The 25,479-nt window shown below is 42.2% G+C and overlaps 1 protein-coding gene and 1 long non-coding RNA gene across 3 annotated transcripts in view; one reads left to right on the plus strand and one right to left on the minus strand.

The window, feature by feature from the left end:
• Positions 1 to 3,087: 3,087 nt before the first annotated feature.
• Positions 3,088 to 25,479, minus strand: part of LOC147024106 (uncharacterized) — an 83,769-nt gene continuing 61,377 nt past the window's right edge. The window contains exon 3 of the long non-coding RNA XR_015058870.1: positions 3,088 to 3,947. This is a non-coding gene — a long non-coding RNA (uncharacterized LOC147024106). The remainder of the gene's footprint in view (positions 3,948 to 25,479) is intronic.
• The window catches only part of LOC147024107 (protein APOLTP-like), a 47,889-nt gene continuing 31,539 nt past the window's right edge, over positions 9,130 to 25,479 (plus strand). Inside the window, exons 1-4 of one of the 2 annotated variants that reach the window (XM_085883688.1) lie at positions 9,130 to 9,737; positions 12,520 to 12,584; positions 12,695 to 12,733; positions 14,679 to 14,839. In XM_085883688.1, coding sequence (XP_085739814.1) covers positions 9,628 to 9,737; positions 12,520 to 12,584; positions 12,695 to 12,733; positions 14,679 to 14,839 — 375 coding nt within the window. In that variant the 5' untranslated portion in view covers positions 9,130 to 9,627. Of the gene's footprint in view, positions 9,738 to 12,430; positions 12,585 to 12,694; positions 12,734 to 14,678; positions 14,840 to 25,479 lie in introns of those variants that run through there. The other variant, XM_085883689.1, reaches the window with a different exon arrangement.

Raw genomic sequence — 25,479 nt, forward strand, 5'->3', positions numbered from 1 at the left:
AGATGTTGATAATACTCTAGTAGGTAGTTGATTTACAATTACAAAAATAATATTTTTAGAGATACACATCTTAAAATCAGATCCTCTTCAAGCTTCTTCTTATATTGATTTACCAAAAGATAAAACTTAAGAAAGCGGTTGTTAATATTCAAAACAAAGATAATAAATGTTTTCTATGGTCTGTTCTTGCTCACTTTCATCCTCCACATTGGAATCCTGAAAGGGTTGAACATTATAAGAAATACGAGAATACATTTCATATTAAAGATTTAAAGTTTCCAATGTCATTGAGAGGAATTCCTAAATTTGAGAAAATTAATAATCCATCTGTTAATGTACATGGATTAACAGATACAAACAAAGTTCAGATATTAAAAAATTCAAACAACTACAAAAATGATGAAACACACATTGACCTTCTCCACTTTACTTCAAAGGAAAGATCACATGATGCTTTCATTAAAAATTTCTCAAGATTCACCAAATCACAACTATGTATGAGAAAATGTAAAATTTATCCTTGGAAGAGATGTCTCAACTCCTTTCACACAAAAGAACAATTAAATCAACATTCGAAATATTGTAGTAATCATAAATGAACCGTAATCAATTTACCAAAAGCAGGGTCAATTCAAAGATTTTAACAAATCTAGAAAACATCCGTTTGTGATATATGTTGATTTTGAAAGTATCCTTGAAAAGATAGATACTGTTTCTCCAAATCCAAATAAATAATACACAAATAAATATCAAAAACATACTCCTTGTGGTTTCTGTTATTATATCAAATCATCTGTTGGTGATGAGTACAAGTTAGAACTTTATAGAGGAGAAGATGCCTCAGAGGAGTTGGAAAGACGATTGGAAAAAGACTGCAGAAGACTCAGAGAAATAATGGTTAAAACGTATAAACCAATGTCATTAATAAAGGGAGAGAAAAAGGAATTTAGAAAGAACAGTATCTGTCATATTTGTGAGGAGAAAGTTGAGGGAGAGGTCAAGGTGAGGGATCACTGTCATCTTACTGATAAATATAGATGTCCAGCTCATTCCCGTTGTAATCGTAATTACAAGCCTCCAAACTTTATTCCTTTCTTTCTTCACAACAATGCTCACTATGACACACATCTATTTATAAATGAACTTTCAAAGACATCTGGAGATATTTCTGCCATTCCTAACACAGATCAAAAATACATCTCATTCACAAAAACAATTCATACATCCCCCATAACCCATATCAGATTTTTTTTGACACATACAAGTTTATGTCAAGTTCATTCTCTAACAAATATTAAAAACTTTCCGCATCTTAAATCACATTGCTCAAATCAAGAAGAGATTGGTCTCTTATCACAAAAGGGAATATATCCATATTACTATACGGATTAATTTGAGAAGTTTAAAGAAACACAATTTCCTTCAAGGGAAAGTTTCGATGGAAACTTAAATAAAACTCATATTTCCGATAGAGATTATACACAAGGTAAAAAGGTTTTGGAGAAGTTTAATATTAAGAATCTTGGAGATTCTTAAATTTGGAGATTGGAGTTTGTATCTTAAAACTTATGTATTGTTATTGGCTGATGTGTTTGAAACTTTTAGAACAGTCTGTCATAATAAAAAAAATTCTTATGCATTAGACCCCGTTCACCACTACACAGCCCCGGGCTTGTCTTGGAGTTCCATGTTAAAAATGGCAAAACAAAATTTGGAATTAATCGGTGATATAGATATGCTTTTAATGATAGAGAAGGCTAAAAGAGGAGGAATATCTCAAGTATGTTCTAAGAAATATGCTAAAGCAAATAACAAATATCTTCCTGATTATAATAGGACGAAAGACAATTCTTACCTGATGTATTATGATGCTAACAATTTGTATGGGTGGGCTATGTCTCAATCTTTACCTTATGGAAAACTTAAATGGGTTAAAGAAAAACGTTATGAAAAAGTTTTACTTGACAATGTTATCTCCTCTCAAAAATAATTGGATGAAGCTGAAGTTGGATATTATTGTTACGTTTGAGGGGGGTATGCATTCAAAGGGTAATTAGGATGTTAATTAGGTATGCCATGCTGTTCGAGTGTACCAGGATCTTGATTTAATAAGTAGCAATTCAATGGTGATAAGTTGTCTAGTAAATGTCCATTTATTCAAGGGGGAAATGATAATTGTCACGTAATTAGATAGGGATATGGGATAGGGTAAGTGTGTCTGCGTAAACCCCTTTTAGTATTCCCTGGAGGCTTGCCGTGACGTCACAGGACAGTGCTGCGGATCGCTCCGCCCCGTGATCACGATTGGCGGAAGGCGACGGCGGAGGGCCAATAAAACGGCTCGATTGGAAGTGACGAGGACTCGAGGATAAAAAGGCTCTGTTCGGGGAAAAGGGGAGAGGAAGAAGATCGGTACAGAAAAACCGTTCTGGTGGAGGCTGTTGTGCTGGGAGCGTGCTGTGTTGTTGCGCTGATTCGATCCTGGTTTCATCGTGTCTCGTGGCCTTGCTGTGCCTCGTGCCTCACCTTGGTTGGCTCTGAGGTTCTGCTGGCTCGGAGTACGGGGTCGAACGGCGGGCGGACCTGCCTCCCTCTCCTGCTCGCAACTTGGCGCCAGAACTGGCTCCCTGGCGGCTGTGAGCGGACTTGCGCCGACACCAGGAGGTCGACAGCACCACGGTGTCTCTTGCACCAGACGAGCGCAACGCCAGCACCACGGTGTCTCCTGCACCAGACGAGCGCAACGGCAGCTCGTCCAACGCCAATCCAGGGACTGTTGCGTCACCACCACGGGCCAGCCTGGCCACCAGGACCAGCTACGTTAGTGTGTGTGTGTGTGTGTGTGTGTGTGTGTGTGTGTGTGTGTGTGTGTGTGTGTGTGTGTGTGTGTGTGTACCTGGTGCCTTAGAGGGTTTGAGATTGGTATATCCATTGGAATTGTTTGTGTTTTCCCCACGCCCGAACCCACACCACCATCCCGTCGAATCGCCCCAGATCCCTCCTCTTGCCGAGTCTTGTTATTTCTGGTTAGAGAAATAAACATCATTAACTCAGTGAAAAGCGACTCATGCCACCTTCCTCGTCCCGTTTGCGGTAGAGCGATTAGAACCGCCATCTTTGGGTTATAGAAATAAACCGCCTCCATCGTTTCGGCTCATTCTACATTAGCGGGACTGTTCAAGTCCCGTGGACGTCACATTATTTTGAGGTTGATTTAAAATATCCAGAAGAACTTCATACCAAACATAAAAGACCTACCTTATGCTCCTGATAAAGAAAGTACAAGAAAAGAATGGTTAAGTGATTACCAACAGTCATTTCATATAAAAGGTAAATCTCCAGAAAAACTACTTCCAACATTAAATGATAAAGAACGTTATGTTTTACATCAAAGGAACTTGAGGCAATATCTATCTGCTGAGTTGAGAGTGAGAAAAATTCATCGAATTTTGAAATTTAAACAGTCATTGGTTAAAAAATATATTGATTTTAATACAAAAAGGAGAACAGAAGCAAAAACAGATTTTGAGAAGGACTTTTATAAATCAATGAATAATGCTGTATTTGGAAATACGATGGAAAATGTTAGCAATCGACAAAACATAACACTTACGACATCTTGGAAACAGGCTTCAAAGTTAATTAATAGACCAAGTTTTGAACGAGCCAAGAAGGTGTTCCTTAAGTTTGGGGAAGAGAGAAAAATCTGATGGAGCCAAGTTGGGGGCTGGTGATCCTTTGTGGTGATACTCCATTGACTGTCTCTTACTCATAATCATAATTGTGCACCCAACTCTCATCTCTGGCGGTTCACTCTTCATAGTACTAACAAAGTTGCGCTGCTCTTTGTCATCTTGACTCATGTAGCATTGAGATATCTTGTGTCAGAATCACGAAACTTCACACCCAGTGGTGGGACTGCGCCGTTTCATTCAAATATCCTTATCCTGTTTTGGAGAAAGAAAATAGGTGGCATTAGTTTTCAACATGCCCTTGTATATATCAAAGTGTTAGTGAGTGAAGACGACTCCAAATAGCAGATTGCAGCCTGCTGAGACGTTTCAGCGGAGTGGTATTAAAGATTCCAAGGAGAATATGCAAAACTTATACTTTTGACAAAAGAAGTTGCTGAAGAAGAAAGCTCATACTCGAAAAAGGTTCTTTAAGTACTTCAGGGTGTGTTAATTAGAAAGGGATTAAGGATAAGTTCCCCCAGTATGTCATTGCCCCCTGTGACCTATTCCTATGTTTTTGCATTTACAAGCCAACCAGGAAGAAGTGCGTTTTTGTAACAAACATGACGCTAACAGCAAGCAAGGCATGTCAAGCAGGTAGAAACCCCGCCTTCCCGGGTTTTGTGTGAGCAAGCCATGCCCCAGAGGTGGAACGGTTGTTCGGTGTGACTTGTAGGAGAGGAGTTAAGAGGATAGTGGCTGTGTTTGTTCAGTGTAGAGTGAGGGATGTACACGGGTGAGAAGGAACGTAGCTCGGAGATGGCCTGTAAGAACAGGGCATTATGGTTGGCTTTCCTTTGACACATGAAGAAGATAGCATGATTCTCATGTTCGTGTTGAGGCGGGATGGCTCGCCAGATGGAGCAGGGCGCTGGTCATTGGCTTTTGGTTGGATCATAATCAGACAGACCTTGAAGCTTCATGTATAACACCGGAGAGACGGCGCCATTCTGTAGAGTGCCGCATATCAGCAAGCATGAGAGATGAAGATGTTGCACAGTGGTCTCTGAGCCCTGGTGTTGAATCCCGTTCGCGAATTGCCTGATGTATGCTTTTCCTGCTGCGAGAGAGCAGCTTGGCACCATTTTGGGGAATGTCAACACGTGCAGGATGAAGCAGCTGAATTCCATGTTCCATAAAGACCATCTCTGGACCAAGCTAAGTGCCAGAATAAAGGGAGGATTTGCTTTTGTTTTATTTCCCCCTTGTCTGTATTTAAGTCTGCTTGTAGAGGCGCCTCAATTTTTGGCTTAGTTTACCTCATTATGTTGTCCCTTGTAAATATTTGTCGATTTTCATTAAATCCCACGTCTTTTTTTGTTGATCTGTCTGTGTATTTGTCGTGGGGTTCGAGTATAACGCCCCCTGTTCATCCATCTGTGCCTCCGTCGTTCCGCCAGTGACGTGTTGTGCTGCTTCCCACCTCTCCCATGTGTGTTATAATCTCCAAGGATCAACGTGTCCGCCTCCTCATAAGAAAAAAACTGCTCGGCTATCTGGCAAGAGGTGTTAACCACCCATCACCACAAATTGGGTCGGGGGATTAACGTAACCACCAGAACCGCAACAGTACGCAGCACCACCCATTTGAGGAATCCTTGAACATGACAAACAAACTGATTTGTTGTTGTGACAAGATACTCAGGGTTTAACTTTGAGTAAATTTATCTGAAACATAACCATATCATGAAAATTCCATGATTAACTCTTCAATCATAATTTATAATGCTGTGCTTGTTATCTTTTCTTTACTTCATTTGGACATGTTTTTTCATGTTTCACTTTGAAGTCCATCTACAAAAGCCAGTTTATGATCGAAGAACAACTTAATTTCAGTTGATTGTTTTTTTTTTTTTTTTTTTTTTTTTTGTATACCTTGGTCGAGGCTCGTATGAGAGCAAACACACAACTCACAGCAAGGAGGCATGAGACAAGAGGGGCGGGAGTGGAAGGGACAAAACAGTGGGGAACAGACACATTAGGTGAACTGTGGAAGGGAGAGGGATGGGGATGGGACGGGGAACATGGCGAAGAGAAGATGGACATTTCAGGGACTTTCAGGAAGGAAAGCAGGAGAAATGAAGGAAGTGGGCTTGGGTGGATTATCGGGGGTAGAAAAGATCGAGGATTTGGATGGGGGAAGATAAGAGGTGGTGGTGAACAGCTGTTTTGAAAGCCTGGAGGGAAGAATGGGAAAGAATAGAGTGAGGAAGTTTATTCCAAAGGCGGGAAAAAAGAGGAATGAAAGAGTGAAGATGAGCAGTGATTCGTGATTTTGGTAGTTTTACCAGAAGGGGGTTGTTGGCGGACCTTGAGCGCCCTGTGGAAATGTAGTGGGGACAAATCGCAGAGAGAGCAGGGGGGCAAAGCTGGAGAGGAGTCGGTAGAAGACAGAAAGACCACCGACCAACCTGCGGTGATTGAGTGAGAGGCCCAAAGACTCAGCTTCATTGCGGGAGATGCCGATGATCTTAAATGCCCTGGTTTCGACAGCGTTAAGCCGAGAAAGGTGGGAGGCAGGAGCACCAGCCCAGAGGGGAGAGCAGTACTCCATCAGGCTACGGACAAAAGCTTTGTAAGTGGTCAGGAGCTCAAGAGGGCCGAGGAAGGACTTAGCACGACGGAGGATTCCCAGTCGGCGACTGGCTTTTGAGGCGAGGTTGGAAATGTGACTTTCCCAGGAAAGGTCATGGCAGATAGTGAGACCCAGAAGCTTGAAAGAAAAGACTTCTTCCAGAGGATTGTTGAGAAAGTGGATGGGGGGGTTTTGTAAACGGTCCTTTCGAAGAGACATAGAGAGAGTGTGAGATTTGTCTGGATTGAAAGACATGTTCCACGTGTTGGACCAGTTTGTGATTTTATCCAGATCTGCAGTGAGCGAAGAAGCTGCTGCTTGCCGGTCTGAGGGATGACAGATGGTACGGCAGAGGGTGGAGTCGTCGGCAAAGAGAAATAGAGGATTTTCCAGAGAGTCCGAGAGATCATTGATAAAAACCAGAAAAAGAACAGGGCCCAGAACGCTACCTTGAGGAACTCCAGCCTGCACAGGAAGAGGGGATGAAAGAACTCCATTTAGGGCCACACGTTGACTGCGACAGGAGAGGAAATCTGCGAGCCATGAGTGGAGATGGCCTTGAATACCATGGGAAGAGAGTTTGGTGAGTAGGGCAGGGTGCCAGACTGTGTCAAAAGCACGTGACATGTCCAGGGATACGGCTCGGATTTCCTGTCTGGCATTGAGGACCTCCATCCATTGATGGGAGAGCAGAAGCAGCATATCCAGGGTAGAGTGACCTGGTCTGAAACCAAATTGATGATTGGAAATCAAGCCATTGGAGAAGAGGAAGGATTTCATATCTGAAGCGATGATGGATTCCATCACCTTGCTGATGATTGGGAGAAGGCTGATTGGTCTGTAGTTATAGGGATCTGTTTTTGCACCTTTTTATGCAGGGCAGTGATGTTAGCAGATTTCCAAGCAGATGGCAGATGACCTTGGGCAAATGAGAGGGTGAATAGAACAGAGAGAGGGTGAGCAAGAGCAGAAGAGCAGGCTTTGAGGACACGTGGGCTGATGCCGTCTGGACTGGTTGCAGAATCTGACTCGAGGTTTGAAAGCAAGCTCTCCACCTTGTCAGGAGAAAAGGATACAGAGTCCAGGGACAGTTGGGTGCGACTGGGTAAAGTGGGTAGAGATAGTGATGGGTTTGGGACACAAGATTTAGCTGCAAACACCGAGTTTAGACATTCAGCTTTATCACGTGTGGAATCAGCAGTGCGGCCATTTGAGGTAAGGGAGGGGATGGAGGGGGAACATACACCAGAAACAGATTTGATTAAACGCCACCAGGATTTTGAGGAGGGAGAGAGGTTTGAGAGTTCACACTTGAGATGAGAAAGATGTTGTTTTCTGGCTCTCCTGAGGGTAGATACACACTTGTTCCGAGCTTTGTGGAAAGAACTGAGATTGCCCTCAGTTGGGTTTGCTTTCCATGAGGCAAAGGCAAGTTGTTTCAGGACAACTGCCTCGCCACAAGCTTCAGTAAACCAAGGGCGGGAGGAAGGGTAAGACAACTGAACACGAGAGGGGATAAATCTGTGCATGAGGGAGAGCAAGTTTCTTTGAAAGAATTCCCAGGATGAGTTGATGTTTGAGAAAGTAGTGATAGGAGACCAGTCTGTAAGTTTGATGGCTGCTCGGAGACCCTGCCAGTCGGCTTGAGTGAAATGCCAGACTCGACGGCGGTGAGGTGGTTCTCTGATAACAGCCAGAGAGATGTCCACTTTGACAAGGACGTGGTCAGAAGAACCAATTGGAGCGAAGGAAGAGCAGCAGATATTGTCAGGGAAATTTGTCAAAACCAGATCCAGAAGAGATGGAGTACCTTTGGTTGAGATCCGGGTCGGGAAGTTGACCGTTTGAGTCAGTCCCAATGAGTCGCAGAAAGCTTTTGCTGAGGTGCCATGGCAGGTGAGAGAGGTACCCACACCTAGCCAACTGGCGTGATGACAATTGAAGTCACCACATAAGAGGAAGAGAGAGTTTGGATGAGAAGATAGAAGATGGTCCATGTTTTCGGATAGTGAGGTGTAGATGGAGTCATCACTGTTCGGTGGACGGTACAGTACACATATAAACATGAGGTGGGAGTGGAGGGGAAGCCGAAGCCAGAGGTATTCCTGGGGGTGTGGGGGAATGAGAGCAGTGCATGGAGAGTGAGGAATAGAGTCTTTGATGAAGAGAGCAACACCTCCACCAGGACGAGGCTCAGGTCTGTCATACCGTAAGAGGGAGTAGCCAGGGAGAGATACTTGGGAGTCAGACACGTCTTGGGAGAGGAAAGTTTCTGTTAGGCAGATAATGTCTGGTTTGTCAGTGGCAACCTGTATGGAAAGATCTGAAAGGTTTGAGCGAAGGCCCCGGATATTTGAGGTCCACACTTTTAATGAAGAGGAAGGGGAGGAGGCTTTGGGTGCAGGAGGTGGAGGGGGCGGGGGAGGGTAGGACAAGGGTCGAGGGGGGCAGGTAAGGAGGGTTGCTGAAGGAGTGTGGGGTATTGCAGAATAACGAGGGGAGGGGGCTGAATGAGGAGGAGAAAAGGCTCTGTGGTGCTGGGGGAGAGGGGGACAAGAGACAAGGAAGAAGGCAGTTGAGGATTTGAGGAGGTGAAGTGAAGAGATGGAGGTGAGAGGGCAGTGGAGGGAGGCAGGTTGGTGGATGAGAGAGGGGGCAACTTTGAGAAGGAAGAGTGAGGGGGATGAAAGGTGGGAGAAAGGTGAGGGGGAATTTTTGAGAGAGGTGAGAGGGAGGCTTGGAGGGAGAAGAGTGGGATGGTTGCTTTGAGAGTGAGAGTGAGGGGTGAGGGGGTGAGTTGGCACTGAAGTTGGAAAAAAGAATGGTTGATGGAAAGCGAGCATCCATGGCAAACTGTGGTTTTTAAAAGTTTTAGGTCAGAGATGCGATTTAACACAATTCTTGATGGATGCAATGAAGGCGAATTCAGAGAATGGAGAGAAGAAGCGCTGTAATCGTTGGATTTTTTAGGCAAGGAATGAAGGAGAGGTCGAAATGAGAGCAGTCTGTTAAAATAGCAGAAGAGTAGTGCATTGTGAAACAGTAAAGAGTACCACATGTGTGAGAGAGGAAGATGAAGCATTATAAGATCGTTTTTGTTGTTAAAAATAATGTATGAGAGAGTTCAACAGATTAGGTCATGGAAGTGTAAAAAAAAAAAAAAATCGAGGAAGAAGACGAGGAGGAAGTTAAGAGGAAGAAGAATCGGGAGAAGGTGAGCGTGTTGTTGTTGTTGGGTATATGTATATATATATATATATATATATATATATATATATATATATATATATATATATATTTTGTTGTTAATATTAATGTATGAGAGAGTTCAACAGATTAGGTCATGGAAGTGTAAAAAAAAAAAAAAAATCGAGGAAGAAGACGAGGAGGAAGTTAAGAGGAAGAAGAAGAAGCAAAATCGGGAGAAGGTGAGCGTGTTGTTGTTGTTGTTGTAGGGTTTTTTTTTGTTTTTTTTTGAGATAAGAAAGAGATTACTTGGGAGAATGGGGGATGTTTGGAAAGTGGGGAGGATCAAAATTGAAGGTAATGGGGAGAAAAAACAAACAAAAAAAAAAACGATCGAACACCGAGTGGAACCGGTAGGCCTCAAGTCTAGGCCTAGGCCTCAAGCACAGGTAAGAACGTCGACAAAAATACTCACAAAATAGCACGATTTTTGAAACAAAACCGAACTAGCAACACACAGTAACATGTAGGTGAGAAAATTAAACAGTTAAAACGGGACAAATAACAACCGGAAACTTAGCTTTGAGAACGTCAGCAGGGAGCCCCGAAGGAGACCTCTTGCTGCTCCAAAACCGGAACCGGAAGTCAAATGTTATAGTTTGAACACAAATCTGAATGTGAATCGGAAAATGAACCTGTCGTTTAGCAGTACTTTGACTCCAGATTGATCCCGATCAGGCTATCACACATACACAGAGAGGAATGAGATATTTATATTTACTCTGTCTGCCTGTTTGGCCGTCTAACAAATTTAGAATCATTTGAAATGGGAAACTTACTGTTTTTAAGGACGTCAAATAGGAGACAAACAACAAGCATGAAGAACTGAGGAAATGTGTTAAATAAGGTGGTATAAATGACAGTGTCAATGGCGGTACACTCCTGGAATTAATTTTTTATACGACCTTTAAAATCTTTATTGGTTCACAGGCGCCAGCCAGAGTGACCACTATATTCATAGTGTGTGTGTGTGTGTGTGTGTGTGTGTGTGTGTGTGTGTGTGTGTGTGTGTGTGTGTGTGTGTGTGTGTGTGTGTGTGTGTGTGTGTGTGTGTGTGTCTGTCCTGAGCATAGCTCCGTGGGTTTTGATCCAATCCTGATAAAATTTTGGTGCGAGGTTTATATCATGATCTCGTTGTGTTTTCCGGAGAATGGGCATGGTGCGCCCATTATGGGCGATGCCACGTCCCAAAAACATGTGTTTTTAGGGGGTAGCCGATTTCAAGTTACATCTTCTACGAGGGGGTTTGTCAAATCTGGCAGGGGTTTCGGTATTTGGTTCGCCCAATGGCACCTACATAGCCCCACGGAGCTCGATTTTTCATTTTCGTCCCAAGGTCAAGGTCACAAGGTCACGATCTTAGAAAATTGGAACACTCTCCCTTGCCTGGAGGTAGGGCGACACGATACACATTTACATCGTTATTTGCACCCCCCCTGAAATCCCCCCCAAGACCCCCCCTAAGAAAACCACCCCATGTATGTTCCCAAAACCCCCCAAGACCACTGGCAAATATTTTTTACAAAACACCTCTATACATTAATTGGGGTCACACTGATCCTATTTAGCAAGTCTGGATGTAATCAGCCCACAACTGTAGGAACACAAAAACCGGTCCGTGAATTATAGTCAGGACAAGTCTGGAGACGGCGATGGTTCACGAGCAATGTACACGGTTCGCATTTTTTATATTTTGACCTTAGAGGGGACGCCACGGGCAAACTAGCGGGAATCGGGAAAAACGTAAATGATGAAAGTTGTAATACTCGAAGAGCACCACTTGCATACCAACTTTCATTCGAAACAGTTGAAAACCCTGGGAGCTCGATGCCCAATTTAGTTATTTATTTGACATTTTCTAAGTTTGTGACCTTGTGACCTTGACCTTGGGACGAAAATGAAAAATCGAGCTCCATGGGGCTATGCAGGTGCCATTGGGCTAACGAAATACCGAAACCCCTACCAGATTCGACAAACCCCCTCGGAGAAGATGTAACTTGAAACCGGCTACCACCTAAAAACACGTTTTTTGGGCGTGGCTCCGCCCATAATGGGCGCACCATGCCCATTCTCTGGAAAACACAACTAGATCATGATATAAACCTCACACCCTAATTTTATCAAGAGCGGATCAAAACCCACGGAGCTATGCTCGGGCCAGACAGACAGACAGACAGACAGCAGACACACACCCATAACGAATATAGTGGTCACTTACTGACTCGTGAACCAATACTTGAGCAATGCAGAACACAAATCGCCTTCTTACTGCTTCCAATGTCCTCCAGTTTTGCAGTACTTTGACATATTAAATAAGGTGTTGTATATGACACTGCATGAAAGACTATAAACTTCTGGAATATTTTTATATGACCTTTAAAATCATTATTTTATTTTATTTGAATTATATACTTCAACAAAGCATGGGAAAGGTGTTCTTGTAACTCTTTAATTGTCTGTGAGAATTTGCTTCCCCCCTTTTTTTTTTTTAAACCAGCACACCTTTAAAACGCTTACATACAAATGTTCACGTTTTCTGCCAGAAGTGAACATCTAATTCACATCTTTACCCCACTACCTACCTTGCTTTTAGGTCATGGATGTCGAGTAACTTCATCGTAAAGAGGTTCTGAATGCAATTATGGACACAACACAATACAAGCATGATGTGCTAAATGACTTTGTGCTTTTCTCTTTCCACCTTTATGTAAAAAAAATTATAATAATAATACACAGGCTACATATGTAGCTTGGGCATAACACCAATATATGGGAACCATTCGTCCTCGGAAGGGAAAATTTAAATTGGGCGGAGATTTTTAAAGGTGCGCTCAAATTGTGATCGGACTGTTGGGAGGAGTTGTGTTATCTTGTCTTTTAGAACTAACTACCCTGCAATACCAAACGTTCGATCATTGATCACCCCACTTTCACGTCTTGCTGTTTAATCACATGTCCCGACAGTATGGTGCGAGTGTTCACATTCTGGATGTTACTGCTGCTAATTGTGCTCGTGCCACAAGTTATAGGTATGTGCGTTCTTTACCTTCATGTATGCAATCTTCAACAAATATTGCCATTTTATGTCATACCTCCACAAGTTTGCAAAATTCATTTCCTTACCATTGTATTTTCACAGGGGAAGCAGATCTGCGTTCTTGTCTTGGGTCTTGCACTGGTAAGCAAAAAACACAATACCTGTGGCTGCATATTTTGAAACCGAGGAATATGAGACTTTGCCCAGGCTTGCAAGAGTCTGCTTTGGCGGACAATTCGAGTGATTAGTTTACATCAACTCAAGGTTGATAAAAATGGTTGCAAACTGCTGTAGGAAGTAAATTAAAGCTCACTTTGTATATTTTGAGGCTTGGCATGAATTCCAATTGACATGTCTTGAATCACATCATCATGGCTACAAGCTGATCTGACTTTTATTACTGTCACAGCAATATTACTTTAATTCTATTTCTGGTAGATTTCATTGACTGATTGCCATAAGCATTCCGAAACTTCAAAGGTTTGCTCTGTTGCGATATCATTGCCTGAAATTTCCACCGCCGTTAATTTCTCGAATAATGTTCTTTTTTTTTGATGTTCTTATTGCGTCAACACTCTGGACTGTCCTGCAAAGTTAAATTTGTTGAGAAAAGCAACTGATGAACGAAACAAGGCTGTCATCATATTCAATTCAGAGCAACTCCAGCATTTTTTCACTCCATATTCACTCGCATGCTTGAGTCACTGCACAGTGATTCTATGTCTTGTTTAACTCTCTGCTCTCCAAAGAAAAATTGGGGGAAAGAAAGAAAATGAAAGAAATCTGAGTTTTACCATAAGATGCATTGTTACACCAGAAAAAAAATTATCCTTCCCCCCACCATCATGACTTGGTTTAATATATCCTGACAAATCTTTGTCAAAGGATACGTTCTCATCTCCTTTTAAGAATCAAAAACCTTTATTTTTTACATGGAAGTCGAAAAAAACGTCTCAATATTTTGTTTTAAATTGAAAGTAAGGTTTTAAAATAAATCATTGAACATTGTCGGATTACAGGTAGGTGTGTCCTGTATGTACTGATCAACGCTCCATTCTGCGTCAATGACGTCAAAGTTGTGAAGAATTCCCCATGATATGACCGACATTTTAATTTGTTGCTCATCTCTACATATCTCTCGATATCTATTATTGCTCACATTGATTCAATACATGGGCCATTCAATTCCACAAATTAGCGATATACATATCAATAACATGCCAAAAATGCATAATGGGTAGCCAGGTGTGTGTGTGTGTGTGTGTGTGTGTGTGTGTGTGCGTGTGCGTGTGCGTGTGCGTGTGCGTGTGTGTGCGCGCGCGCGCGTGCTCGTGCACACTTATTTACATACATACAGGCTCACAGGATAGCAGAGAGCAGAGGCATCACGAACTTCCAAAAAGATTTGGGGCCAAGAGCCCCTCAAACTTCAGATCCCCCCCTCTCCCACCTCCAATAAAATATTTAGCACAGTGCCCCATGTATGGGCCAGTGTTCAACGCCGCCCCTGGCTTGGAGGTGTGTACAATCGCCTCTGAGATGGTCAAGCTCAGTTGAAATCCCGAGCGATTCCCGAGTTGAAATCCTGAAATCTCAGCGATTAAACTGTCATGCTGGAGTTTCACAGGTGGGATGATTCATCAATGTCGTCTCTTGGATGGATGTCAAACTGGGCGTCCCATCTGCTGGCATTAGTTCGTGGACGTTAAAGATCCCATGGTGTCTTTCATGAAGAGTAGGCGAGCTATCGTCGGCACCATGAACAACTTAAAAAAAATTCCTGCCCTAACCTACAGGGTGCATCACATCAGCCACACAGTCGCGCCCTCAGCCAATGATACTGCTCACAGCCATGTGTTGCATATGAAAGAAGAAACAACAATAATAGGCTGAACATGATGTGGGATGCCAAAAATTATCCTAAACAATGGATTGCCTTTACAACTACAAGTTGAAATAACTTGTCATAGATGATATAAAGAAAACTAAATTATGTTTGAATGACGGCAATGATGTTTACTTCTTTGTTTTTAAATGACTGTAGTTGGTGTAGATATAATATTGTTTTTTTTCTACCCACATGCAGACAGTGACAAGCTTGGTTACAGTCCTGGTCTCACATATTTGTTTGACTATTACACTACCACAATGACTGACCTGATGGGGAACCGTGGTGGTGGTGGTGGCTTTAGTCTATATGGCAATGCAGAGCTTCAGGTACTGGATAAGTGTCATCTGGCTCTACAGGTAAATTAATCTTCCATGTATTGTCACTTTTTTGTGATTATTGAATGAGTTAAAACAATGATTAAAGCCTGAAAATTACTTTCGATATTGATGTGGAAGATGCGTCAGATTACGAGAACAAGACGCATGTAATAAATCGATGAAATGGTTAAAAGTGGTTTATATTTTTATTTTGACCTTCTCTGCAGATGCTACTGATATTCAACAAACAACCAACTAATGTCATCTGCTCTGTCACAACATCCCCAAAATATAATCCACAATTGTATTCATCCACTCTCTCCCTTGCTACTGTCATCCTCTCCTCTAAGCCTTTCCTGTTTCCCATCTTGAACACCCACAGTCCATCCAAAATGCATCCAAGTCAAGTTTTTCACATTTCTTGCTTCATTCCTTCCTCCATGTCTCCTTTTGTCCCTCCACAGTGTTGTCCCCATTGGCTACCATTTCCACACCAAGATACTCACCTACCTCACATTCAAAATCCTCAAATATGCTAACCTCCAGGCCACCTCCCTCTAAACCCATCTACCTATCACCCCTCTGATTTGCTACCTCCCATCTGCTCACCTCTAACCCCAACCAGCATTGCAAACTATCACCTTCATGTCTTCACTCTCTTTACTCTCCATCTGGAGAACTCCTTTCCACATTCCCCATGCTTAACTGAATCCCTCCCAACCTTAAAATGTCAACTTAAAATTCAGCACTTCTGTGAGGTTTTCTCCCTGAACCCTTTCTATGAGTCATGCTCTATAATCACAACCCCTCCTCCCATCACCCTCTCATTTTATGTTGTGTATTACTTTAGTGGCATAATGTACAAGAGAAAATATTAATTGATGGTGAAGATGAGTGTTATTTGTGTATGCTTGTGGAAAGAGAAACGCTCATGTGGCTTGAGATGAAGTGAAATAGACCGGTGATAAAGAAGAGCCTCCTCCATCACTCATTTAAATCCCCATGTTTAAAAATGATATTGCCTTTGAAACTTGTTTACAGGGGAAAGGTGACACCCATAGCCATTCAGGATGACATCCCGTAATGAAGGAACTGAAGAAAAAGGAGTAGGCCTACATCAGTAAGAGATTATTAACCCCCTGTGGACTTAGTCCGAAATGGGGGCTTATGGATTTGGTCTCGATTTCCGTGTCCATACGTCCAAAGCAGTCATATCTCGTACATGTATGGACTGATTTTATTTGTGCTTGGCAAAATGACAACACGTGATGGTACACATATGCACATCATTTTACTTCGCAATGCGATCAAAGATGGCCGACTGGTAGGCTGGTGGCCATTTTAGTTAACTCCGTACAGCAAAATTACGAAAACAACGGAGGCGATAACATTTTATGTCTTTTTTAACTTGTTGATTGATCTCGTTGATCACCATTTATCTGGAACATTTCTTCATGTTTCCAAGGTGTGGGAAAGATCTCTGTGGGGTCTGAAAGTTTATATAACTGAATAAGAATAGTCAATTTAGAGATGCATTTTCAGTTGTCAATTACAGGGATACCATCAGGACTATTGGCTTTTTGGATTCCAGGTTGAGAAACATTGGTCAAACTTTCCTCATTGTAAACAAAAACGGCACTCGGTAGAGCGCATCCCGAGACCAGGCTGAACAGTTTACGTTTTGTATCCCACTGAGAGGCCAGATCTGGATGCAGACCTCCAAAATGTAAGTGGCTTGTCCTTGTCACCCAACCAACTCATCCACCAAGTTTAGTCAGAATCTGTCCATAACTTTTTGAGGAATCATGCTATGCAGTATTCGTTTTTAACCCCATCGTATGGTGAAGAATCACTTTGAAAAATGAAAATAATTCTCTATTTGGATCTTCATCTCATCCTTGTCATACAATCAACCTGTCTACCAAGTTTCTTCCAAATCTGTCAATAACATTTTGAGATATCATGCTATTCATATATATATATATATATATATATATATATATATATATATATATATATATATATATATATATATATATATATATATATATATATATATATATATATGGTGTCAGAAGTAGCGCCCGATTTCTGTCAGTTGATTGTTTGTTTGCCATTTGTATTACAGTGTACAAGAAGGTAAAAATAAATGAATGACATGTTTATCTAACCATTTATTCAAGGAAAAATTATTACAGAATTGTACCAAGCTGTTTTACTTGCAACTTTCAAAGTGCCCTCCCTCGTGATCGATGCTCAATTGCAGCCGAGCAGGCACAGAGCGGCATGCACGTCTGCAGAGTTCGATATCAATTTCCTCAAACTTTGCAGTGATTTGAACCTTCAATTCCTGAATGGTATGAGGATTTTCACGATAAACAAGGTCTTTCATGAGCCCCCAAAAAAATTAATCTGGAGGTGTAAGGTCTGGGGAGCGTGCCGGCCACTCCATCGGACCGCGGCAGCCGATCCACTTTCTGGGATAAAATTAATAATCTGCAAGACAATTATTAACAACATGACTTCCCAGAAAGAATCTGACAGCCGAAAAAACAGAAATCGGGCGCTACTTTTGACTCACCCTGTATGTAGATGTATATATTTTATTTTTTTAAGAATAAGAAGGCGCTTCCAACCAAAAGTAAAAATAGTACATCAACTCTCCTAATTTGAGCAAAAAAGTAAGAGCAGACCCGGTCTCAGGAAACGTTTCACCAGCTTCGCAGCTGGCTTCATCAGGCACAATTGACCCCGAGCCTCAGCACATATCCCGTTTTTATTTCGATCTGACCACTCATTTCCGGTCATATGCTGGTGCTCGAGGTCAAATGGAGGAGTGTGTTTTTTAATGTTTTTATATTTATTTTGCAAAAGCAAAAAGAAACGACAAATCGCATCATTGAAGGGGTGCTCTGCTCTTCTTTGTTTTCACTTACACGTGATCTCGTGTTGTATGTGTGTGTGTGTGTGTGTGTGTGTGTGTGTGCGCCTGTTGTTGTTTTTGTGTTTCCAGGGCATGCACACAGCTGGTTTTGTGTTCGGGTTGGGCATGATGAGGCGTTGGTTGTGCGAGAGTTGCGGTTCTCGTTGGTGTTTGGGTTTGAGTGTTGTTTGTTGCTCACCTTATCCAGCCGTTTGCACCATCCAGTTTTCGCCATTATCAGAGGTGTGCAGTGTGTGGGTATGTCCACCATCTCACCAGTTAGACCATCCTCCCGGCTCTTGATGTGCCACACTTCCAAAATCAACCTGTGTCCTTTGTTAGATGTAGTGTCGAGGACACGGGTCCCATCAAAGTCAAATTTGCGTCCAGATTGAAGGTAATGACGTGCTATGGCTGACAGGGTCACTTTTCCAAGCCTGATTGCTCTATCATGTTCATCTAGTCATTGTTTCAAATTCCTTCCAGTTTCACCAATGTAGAATTGGTCACAGTCTTTGCGTGATGAATGGTAAATGACTCCAGATGTATCACCAGTTGGTATTGGGTCCGTTAGTTTTGAGATGACATTATGGATGGTGCATAGAGGCTTGTAGGCTCGGCCAATCCATGCACCACGTACTATCCTGCCAATCCTTTCTGAAAGGCCCGGGTAGTATGGCAGTATGCAGTGCCCAAGTGTCTGGCTCCTTTCGTTCTGTCCTTTTTGGTTCTTCCAAGATGGGGAGTATCCCCTTGTTGTACCCATTTTTGAGCAGGACTCCTCCAACTAATCTGATTTTTAAAATTGCCTTGGCTTTGGAAGATGACAGCCTCCACGTCTGAGCTGCTTATGTCCGTGCGACACTGCGTTTGTGGGAGATTGGGTAACAGGAGTTAAAATCCAGTAATCTGCTGGTGTGGGTTGGTTTCCTGTAAGCCGAAGTCTTGAGGGAGCCGCCAGGCTTATGGTGAACCTCCACATCCAAAAATTCCAATTTGCTTTTTTTTTTTAATCAATTTTGATTATGAAGTTAATGCTGGGGAACACCCAGCCAAATTGTCCCAGTAGGTGGTCTACCACATTTGTCTGCTAATGGTGAAGGTGTCATCTACATATCTGTTCCAGTACCATGGAAGCCAATTCTCATTAGACTCAAATATCCTTCGCTCGAGTTCCTCGATCACCAAATTAGCTACAACAGCAGAGACCGGTGAACCCATAGCTGTGCCAAATATTTGTCGGTAGTGTGCACCGTGATAGATGAAGGTCGTGCCGTTCAGAAACATCTCCAGCAAGCTCACAACATCTTCAGATGTTAGTTTGCTGTTTTATCAAGCCATTTTCCAATCGTTTGAATGTTTCAACCGGTCAAGAGTGAGGCTCACTGCTGGATCTACTGGGACGTTGGTAAAAAGGGGAAACCACATCGAAAGATACCATCGTCTCATCATCTTGGATTCTGACCTCTCTTATCCTTTGGACAAATTCACTACTATTCTTAACCATTTAATCAGTGTTTCCTTTAAGTCTGCCAGTGACACATGCGAGAAAGCCTGGCAATCGGTAAGATGGTGCATTAACGAAGGACATGATGGGTCTCAGAGGGAAATTGTGTTTGTGGATCTTGGGAAGACCATAGTCTGGGTACTGAACCATTGCTGCAGTAAAGCCAATTGTAGTCTTTTGGTGATTTTCTGCGCAATTGTTTATGAGGAGATAGTGTGACAGACAGACAGATGGAGCCGAATACAATACCACCCCCCATGTGTTTTTTTTTTTTTTAAGTGTCAGGCGAATTTTGAACATATTAATACGGGATCCACCTGTGCTCCACTCTCCTGACTTTCAGGATTTTGCCTTTTAGCTCTCCGTCACCTCATACGTCAATGAGCCAAGATTTTGTGTATAAAATAAATAAACAATATCATCAGAATATCAGTGCTGGATTAACCATTAGGCAGACAAGGCATGTGCCTTCGGGCCAGCCAAAAATTCGGGCCAAAAATTATTTTCACATTAAATATTTGTCTTTTTTTGTATTAAATATTTTGTTCTTGAATCAGTTCATCTTTTATCTGGGGTCCATTTCCATGAGCCCGAGATCTAATTTAAATTTTTCAGGCCATTCTCTGATATTTCAAAATATGCCTTAGGGCCAGCTGAGGCTAAATCCAGCAATGCATCAGATGATTGATCATTGCTTAGTACATGTTTTTCTTCTTTGACAAGGAGAGCGAGAACGACAAGTAGGAGTGGAAGAAATTTCCATTTTTGGTTTTTTACTTTCCAAATGAACATTATGGATTTCTTAATGTTTTTTTTTTTAATGACATGAAAGCATCTGTCAGGAAGGGAATGCAAGGGGAATAGAGGTTAATGCACAATAAAAACATTGTCAAATCCTAGTTTTTCCCGATGAGAAATTCCTGTTCAGAAGAACCATGGAAATCAAAGATTCTTCTTCTTCATCTGTATGTATTGCAATGCATTGTGAAGTGCCTTCTCAGCATAACTCGGGTCAAGTAACCACCATCAGTCTTGATTATGATGGTTGTTCAACAATAAGAAGTACGACAATAACTTTCATTAAAAATCTAGCTTCAAAAATGATTATGAATGAAAAATAACACTGCATCAAGAATGCTCCATAGATATAGATATGTGTATGTATGTATATATATATATATATATATATATATATATAGTCGTTGACTTACAACTGTTCGACTTTACGACCACTTTACGATTTTATGATCAGACTGCTCCGCATCTCCGCCCACACAGACTGCTCAGTCTCCGCCCCAGCGCCCGCCATTGCTAGTGTGTTAGCGTGGTCTCGGTATAGCGCAGTTTATCTGTATCCGTTTGTCTTAAAAGTTTTACTTCAAACCCCCAAAATGTGTACCAAGAGGAAATTATCTTTGTCTACTCCTCAACCTGCCAAGAAGGAAAGAAAGGCCATTGATCTTGCCACGAAAATGCAGGTGATCAAACAGTACGAATGTCGAATGAGGAAAGAAAGTGAATGCGATCGCACGTGATCTTAAGTTATCACACTCGACTGTGTCGACGATTTTGAAAGATAAAGAAAGGGTTCATGAAGCTGTGAAAGGTTCTGCACCCATGCGATCGACAATTATAACAACGCAACGGACTGGGCCCATCCACGAAATGGAGAAATTGCAAATATTAAACCAATTGTACTGTAGTAGTGCAGTGATTGACTTGAACAAAGAAAATGTTAATAAAATATGACTTACAGATGATTATTATATCAATATACAGTATAATATACATACGGTAATTTTTGCATAGGCCTATACACTATAAATAAAGGAAAAAATAAAGGTTGGCCGACTTATAACCAAATCGACTTACGACTGGTCAGTCGGAACCGATCGTGGTTGTAAGTCGACGACTTACTGTATATATTGTGACGTCCACGGGACTTGAACAGTCCCGCCAACGTAGAATGAGCCGAAACGATGGAGGCGGTTTATTTTTTTTATAACCCAAAGATGGCGGTTTTAATCGCTCTACCGCAAACGGGACAAGGAAGGTGGCACGAGTCGCTTTTCACTGAGTTAACAATGTTTATTTCTCGAACCAGAAATAATAATAAGACTTGGCAAGAGGAGGGATCCGGGGCGATTCGACGGGATGGTGGTGTGGGTTCGGGCGTGGGGAAAACACAAACGATTCCAATGGATATACAAATCTCAAACCCTCTAAGGCACCAGGTACACACACACACACACACACACACACACACACACACACACACACACACACACACACACACACACACACACACACACACACACACACACACACACACACACACACACACACACACACACACACAAAACGTAGCTGGTCCTGGTGGTCAGGCTGGCCCGTGGTGTAGGCGCAACAGTCCCTGGATTGGCGCTGGACGAGCTAGCATCGCGCTCGTCAGGGGCAGGAGACACCGTGGTGCTGTCGACCTCCTGGTGTCGGCCCAAGTCCGCTCACAGCCGCCAGGGAGCCAGTTCTGGCGCCAAGTTGCGAGCAGGAGAGGGAGGCAGGTCCGCCCGCCATTCGACCCCGTACTCTGAGCCAGCAGAAACCCCAGAGCCAACCGAGGTGAGGCACGAGGGACAGCAAGGCCACGAGACACGATGAATCCAGGAACGAACCAGCGCAACAATAGAGCATGCTCCGAGCCCAACAGCCTCCACCAAACGGTTTTTCTTTATCAATCTTCTTCTTCCACCTCTTTTCCCCGAACAGAACCTTTTTATCCTCGAGGCCTCGTCACTTCCAATCGAGCTGTTTTATTGGCCCTCCGCCGTCGCCTTCCGCCAATCGTGATCAAGGGGCGGAGCCATCCGCAGCACCTTCCTGTGACGTCACGGCAAGCCTCCAGGGAATACTAAAAGGGTTTACGCAGACACACTTACCCTAACCCGTATCCCTATCTAATTACGTGACAATTATCATTTCCCCCTTGAAGAAATGGACATTTACTAGACAACTTATCACCACTGAATTGCTACTTATTACATCGAGATCCTGGTACACTCGAACAGCATGGCATACCTAATTAAACATCCTAATTACCCTTTGAATGCATACCCCCCCTCAGACGTAACAATATGTATGTACTTTGAGTTTGACCGACATCATAATAACCAGTGTAGAATAACTTCAGTAGGTTTCAGAACGATATGCAAGTGAATGGAGATGCAGGTCAAGGCAACTTTGGTCATTACCTCTGCTACTAAAGGTCAAGGGTGGTTATGTTTTCAACCCTGTTTGTCTGTCTGTCTGTTCAGTTGTATACAGCACCATATCTTAAAAATTATGGATGGATTCAGACGAAACTTTGTGGACAGATTAGGTGTGTGACAATGTCAAAATTATGAGATCTTGATTATCAGCCAGATCCAGATACAAGAATTTTAAAGTGATTTTTCACCATTGAGAGATAGGGCTAAACCGATACGTATATGTGTATGTATATATATATATATATATATATATATATATATATATATATATATATATATATATATATATATATATATATATATATATATATATATATATGATTTGTAGCAAAGTATTATGTACACATTTAGGACACGGGGGACCAAAAAATGAAAGTCATTGTATGATTAAGTTTTGCATATCATTTGTTAGCCAACATCATGGGGATTCAGGATCTATTATGTACACATGCTGTGATGAACCAAAGTAACATCTTAGGATTAAAAGTGCACATTTCTTAAAAACGTTACGTACTTCCTAACGACCTTTGATGTTCTGTATACTGAACACAAACTGGCCTTTGGTATTGATTTTTATATCATAGGGCCATCTTGGTAAACTTATTCCATGGTTATAAAATCAAGCTTGTAGCTCCCAGTAATTTTGTAGCAGCTTGGTAAATGCAATTTGTTACGTACTTCTTAACATTTTTGACCCAATCATGGAAGTGAACCCAAAAACCGGTATGTAGTAATGATCCATGTTGAAACTTGCCATTTTAAATCATCACTTTATGCAGAAGTAAATTGCTATTTAAGATGTTCTATCAGATGCATTTCAAATTTCTGGAATAAGATTTTGTAAGCTTCACTATGACTGGGGGAAATTTTGCAAAATCTGAGATTTTACACATTTGAAGGTGCCAAGATATGCAGAAGGTCAGAAGAAATGTACTGTTTCGAGGAATTGTTCTATTCTTATGTATAATGATATATATATATCAAACAAAAAAAAATGCATTTTCAACCATTTTGGACAACATATACAATCATACATGTAACCTATTTCTAAAAAATGAGCTATAACAATGGGCAAAAATAGCCTGTGTTTGGATAAAAAACATGCTTTGTAAGCAACTATATCCATAGGACCCACAGCAAAGTATACATTTTCTGAAAGCACAGACACTTGGGCATTATATAACATTAAGATTGTTTATCTTATTAAAACTGGGTTCAATTTCTAAGCTTTCTCCTCATTTAGGACCACAGTGTACACAATACCATGCTACAAGCCATATACATATATATGTGTATATATATATATATATATATATATATATATATATATATATATATATATATATATATATATATATATATATATATATATATATATTGTTACGGAAATGGCCCTTACGGGACAACTAAATAGGATTAGCTCAGTTCCCCCATTAAATTCATGTTTAGATAGGTTGTGTGGTGTAATGGACGATGTGTGTGTTGGGAGGTGTAGAAGACTGTTTTTCTGTTCATATGGTGGTGGAACGAGAGATGATGCTTTTTCCTCTCCTGTAAGAGAGGAAGAGGTGTGGCCTAGAGAGAGAGGTGTGGCCTGGACAGGAAGTGACGCGAAGGGGCGGGGCATTTGGTCACTGAATCGCCTGGAGAGGGGGTTGGTAAAAAGAAAACGAGAGAAAAAGGAGTTCTCAGTTGGAAAACAGAGCCGGACGGAAGGAAAGAAGGGAAGCATCACGTGAGCTTTTGGCGGTTTTGAAGACTGCAGGTGGTTGAGAGGAGTACTCGTGTCTCGAAGCGAGCAAACAAAGGAGTGCTGTGTTGGATCTGCCGCGAGAGACGCTGAACCGACCTGCACGTCGGTGATTCGACCAAGAGAGGCACTGAGAGGACGAAGCGGGAGTCGGGCTTCGAGGCGGGAAGGCCGGAGAGGAGACGCCGGAACTTCGGATGGTCTTTACTCACCAACGGCGCGTCACGTTTGCCGATCCGCCTGTGGAACGCGGACCTCGACTTGGGCCTTGTATGGAGAACAGGCCAGGCCTGGATTTGTGTGCTGGACCGTGAGAGAGATTGGCTGAGGCCCATCTTCGACCCTGCGCGAGGTCAGAGCGCGCGGAGACAAAAGGAGGGAGAATACCACGCCGCCATCTTGCCGTGCAGCACGTTCAAGCGGGAGTTTGAACCCGTGGACACCACCGCCTGTTACGAGCGACATTCGTACTTTTGGACACGGTCCTCTCGTCCATGAGCCATCACCAAGTAGTCTGTGTGCGTGCTGTTTGTCTGTCTGTTTTGTTTGCACGTGTTGTATAAGGCATATTTCGTACAATCCCCTCGAAACCTTTAGACCGTGGTTCCCTAGGTAAGAACGGGTTAGTGTTAGTTAGTATAACCATTGTAGTGTTTATTGCTTGTGTTGTGATCCCTGATGTTCCCCATTAAATCCGGTTAATTCTTATGCAGTTGCCGCTATGGATTAATTTGTGTCGCGTCGAGGAACGATCCGTTCGATTGGCATACAAGACCAAAAATGGTGATAGGCTGGAAGACTCTGCTCGGTCACTGACAAACCCAGTCTGTAACTAGAGGGGGAGCACTCGGTAGAGTGCAAAACCTCCGCCGCCAATGCTGCGAGGTCACTCAAGTGAACCTGATATCCTATTCATTCAATTTTGACGTCAACAGTGCTCACAGAGTTATAGTTTGCAACTTTCCCTTTTACTTTTAACTTCTTTTACAGACTCAATTCATTCGTCATAACTAGATTCCTTGAGACAGAAATTGATTTTACGTGGATATATCCACCTGAAGTTCCAAAATCAGCCGCAATTATAATTTTGGCATGTTTTTTGTTGGAAATCACTTATAACATGTAGAAATGCAAAAAAAATCGAAATTTTGTTGAAAAAAAAGTTGCAAAAATATTTTTTTTCTCTAACAATTTTTTTTTGTGGGGGGGGGGGGCGTTGGAAATCACTGAAAA

The sequence above is a fragment of the Eptatretus burgeri genome, chromosome 6 (assembly GCF_056783735.1).
Source record: "Eptatretus burgeri isolate ZD-2024b chromosome 6, Ebu_testis_v1, whole genome shotgun sequence".
Classification (NCBI taxonomy): Eukaryota; Metazoa; Chordata; class Myxini; order Myxiniformes; family Myxinidae; genus Eptatretus; species Eptatretus burgeri.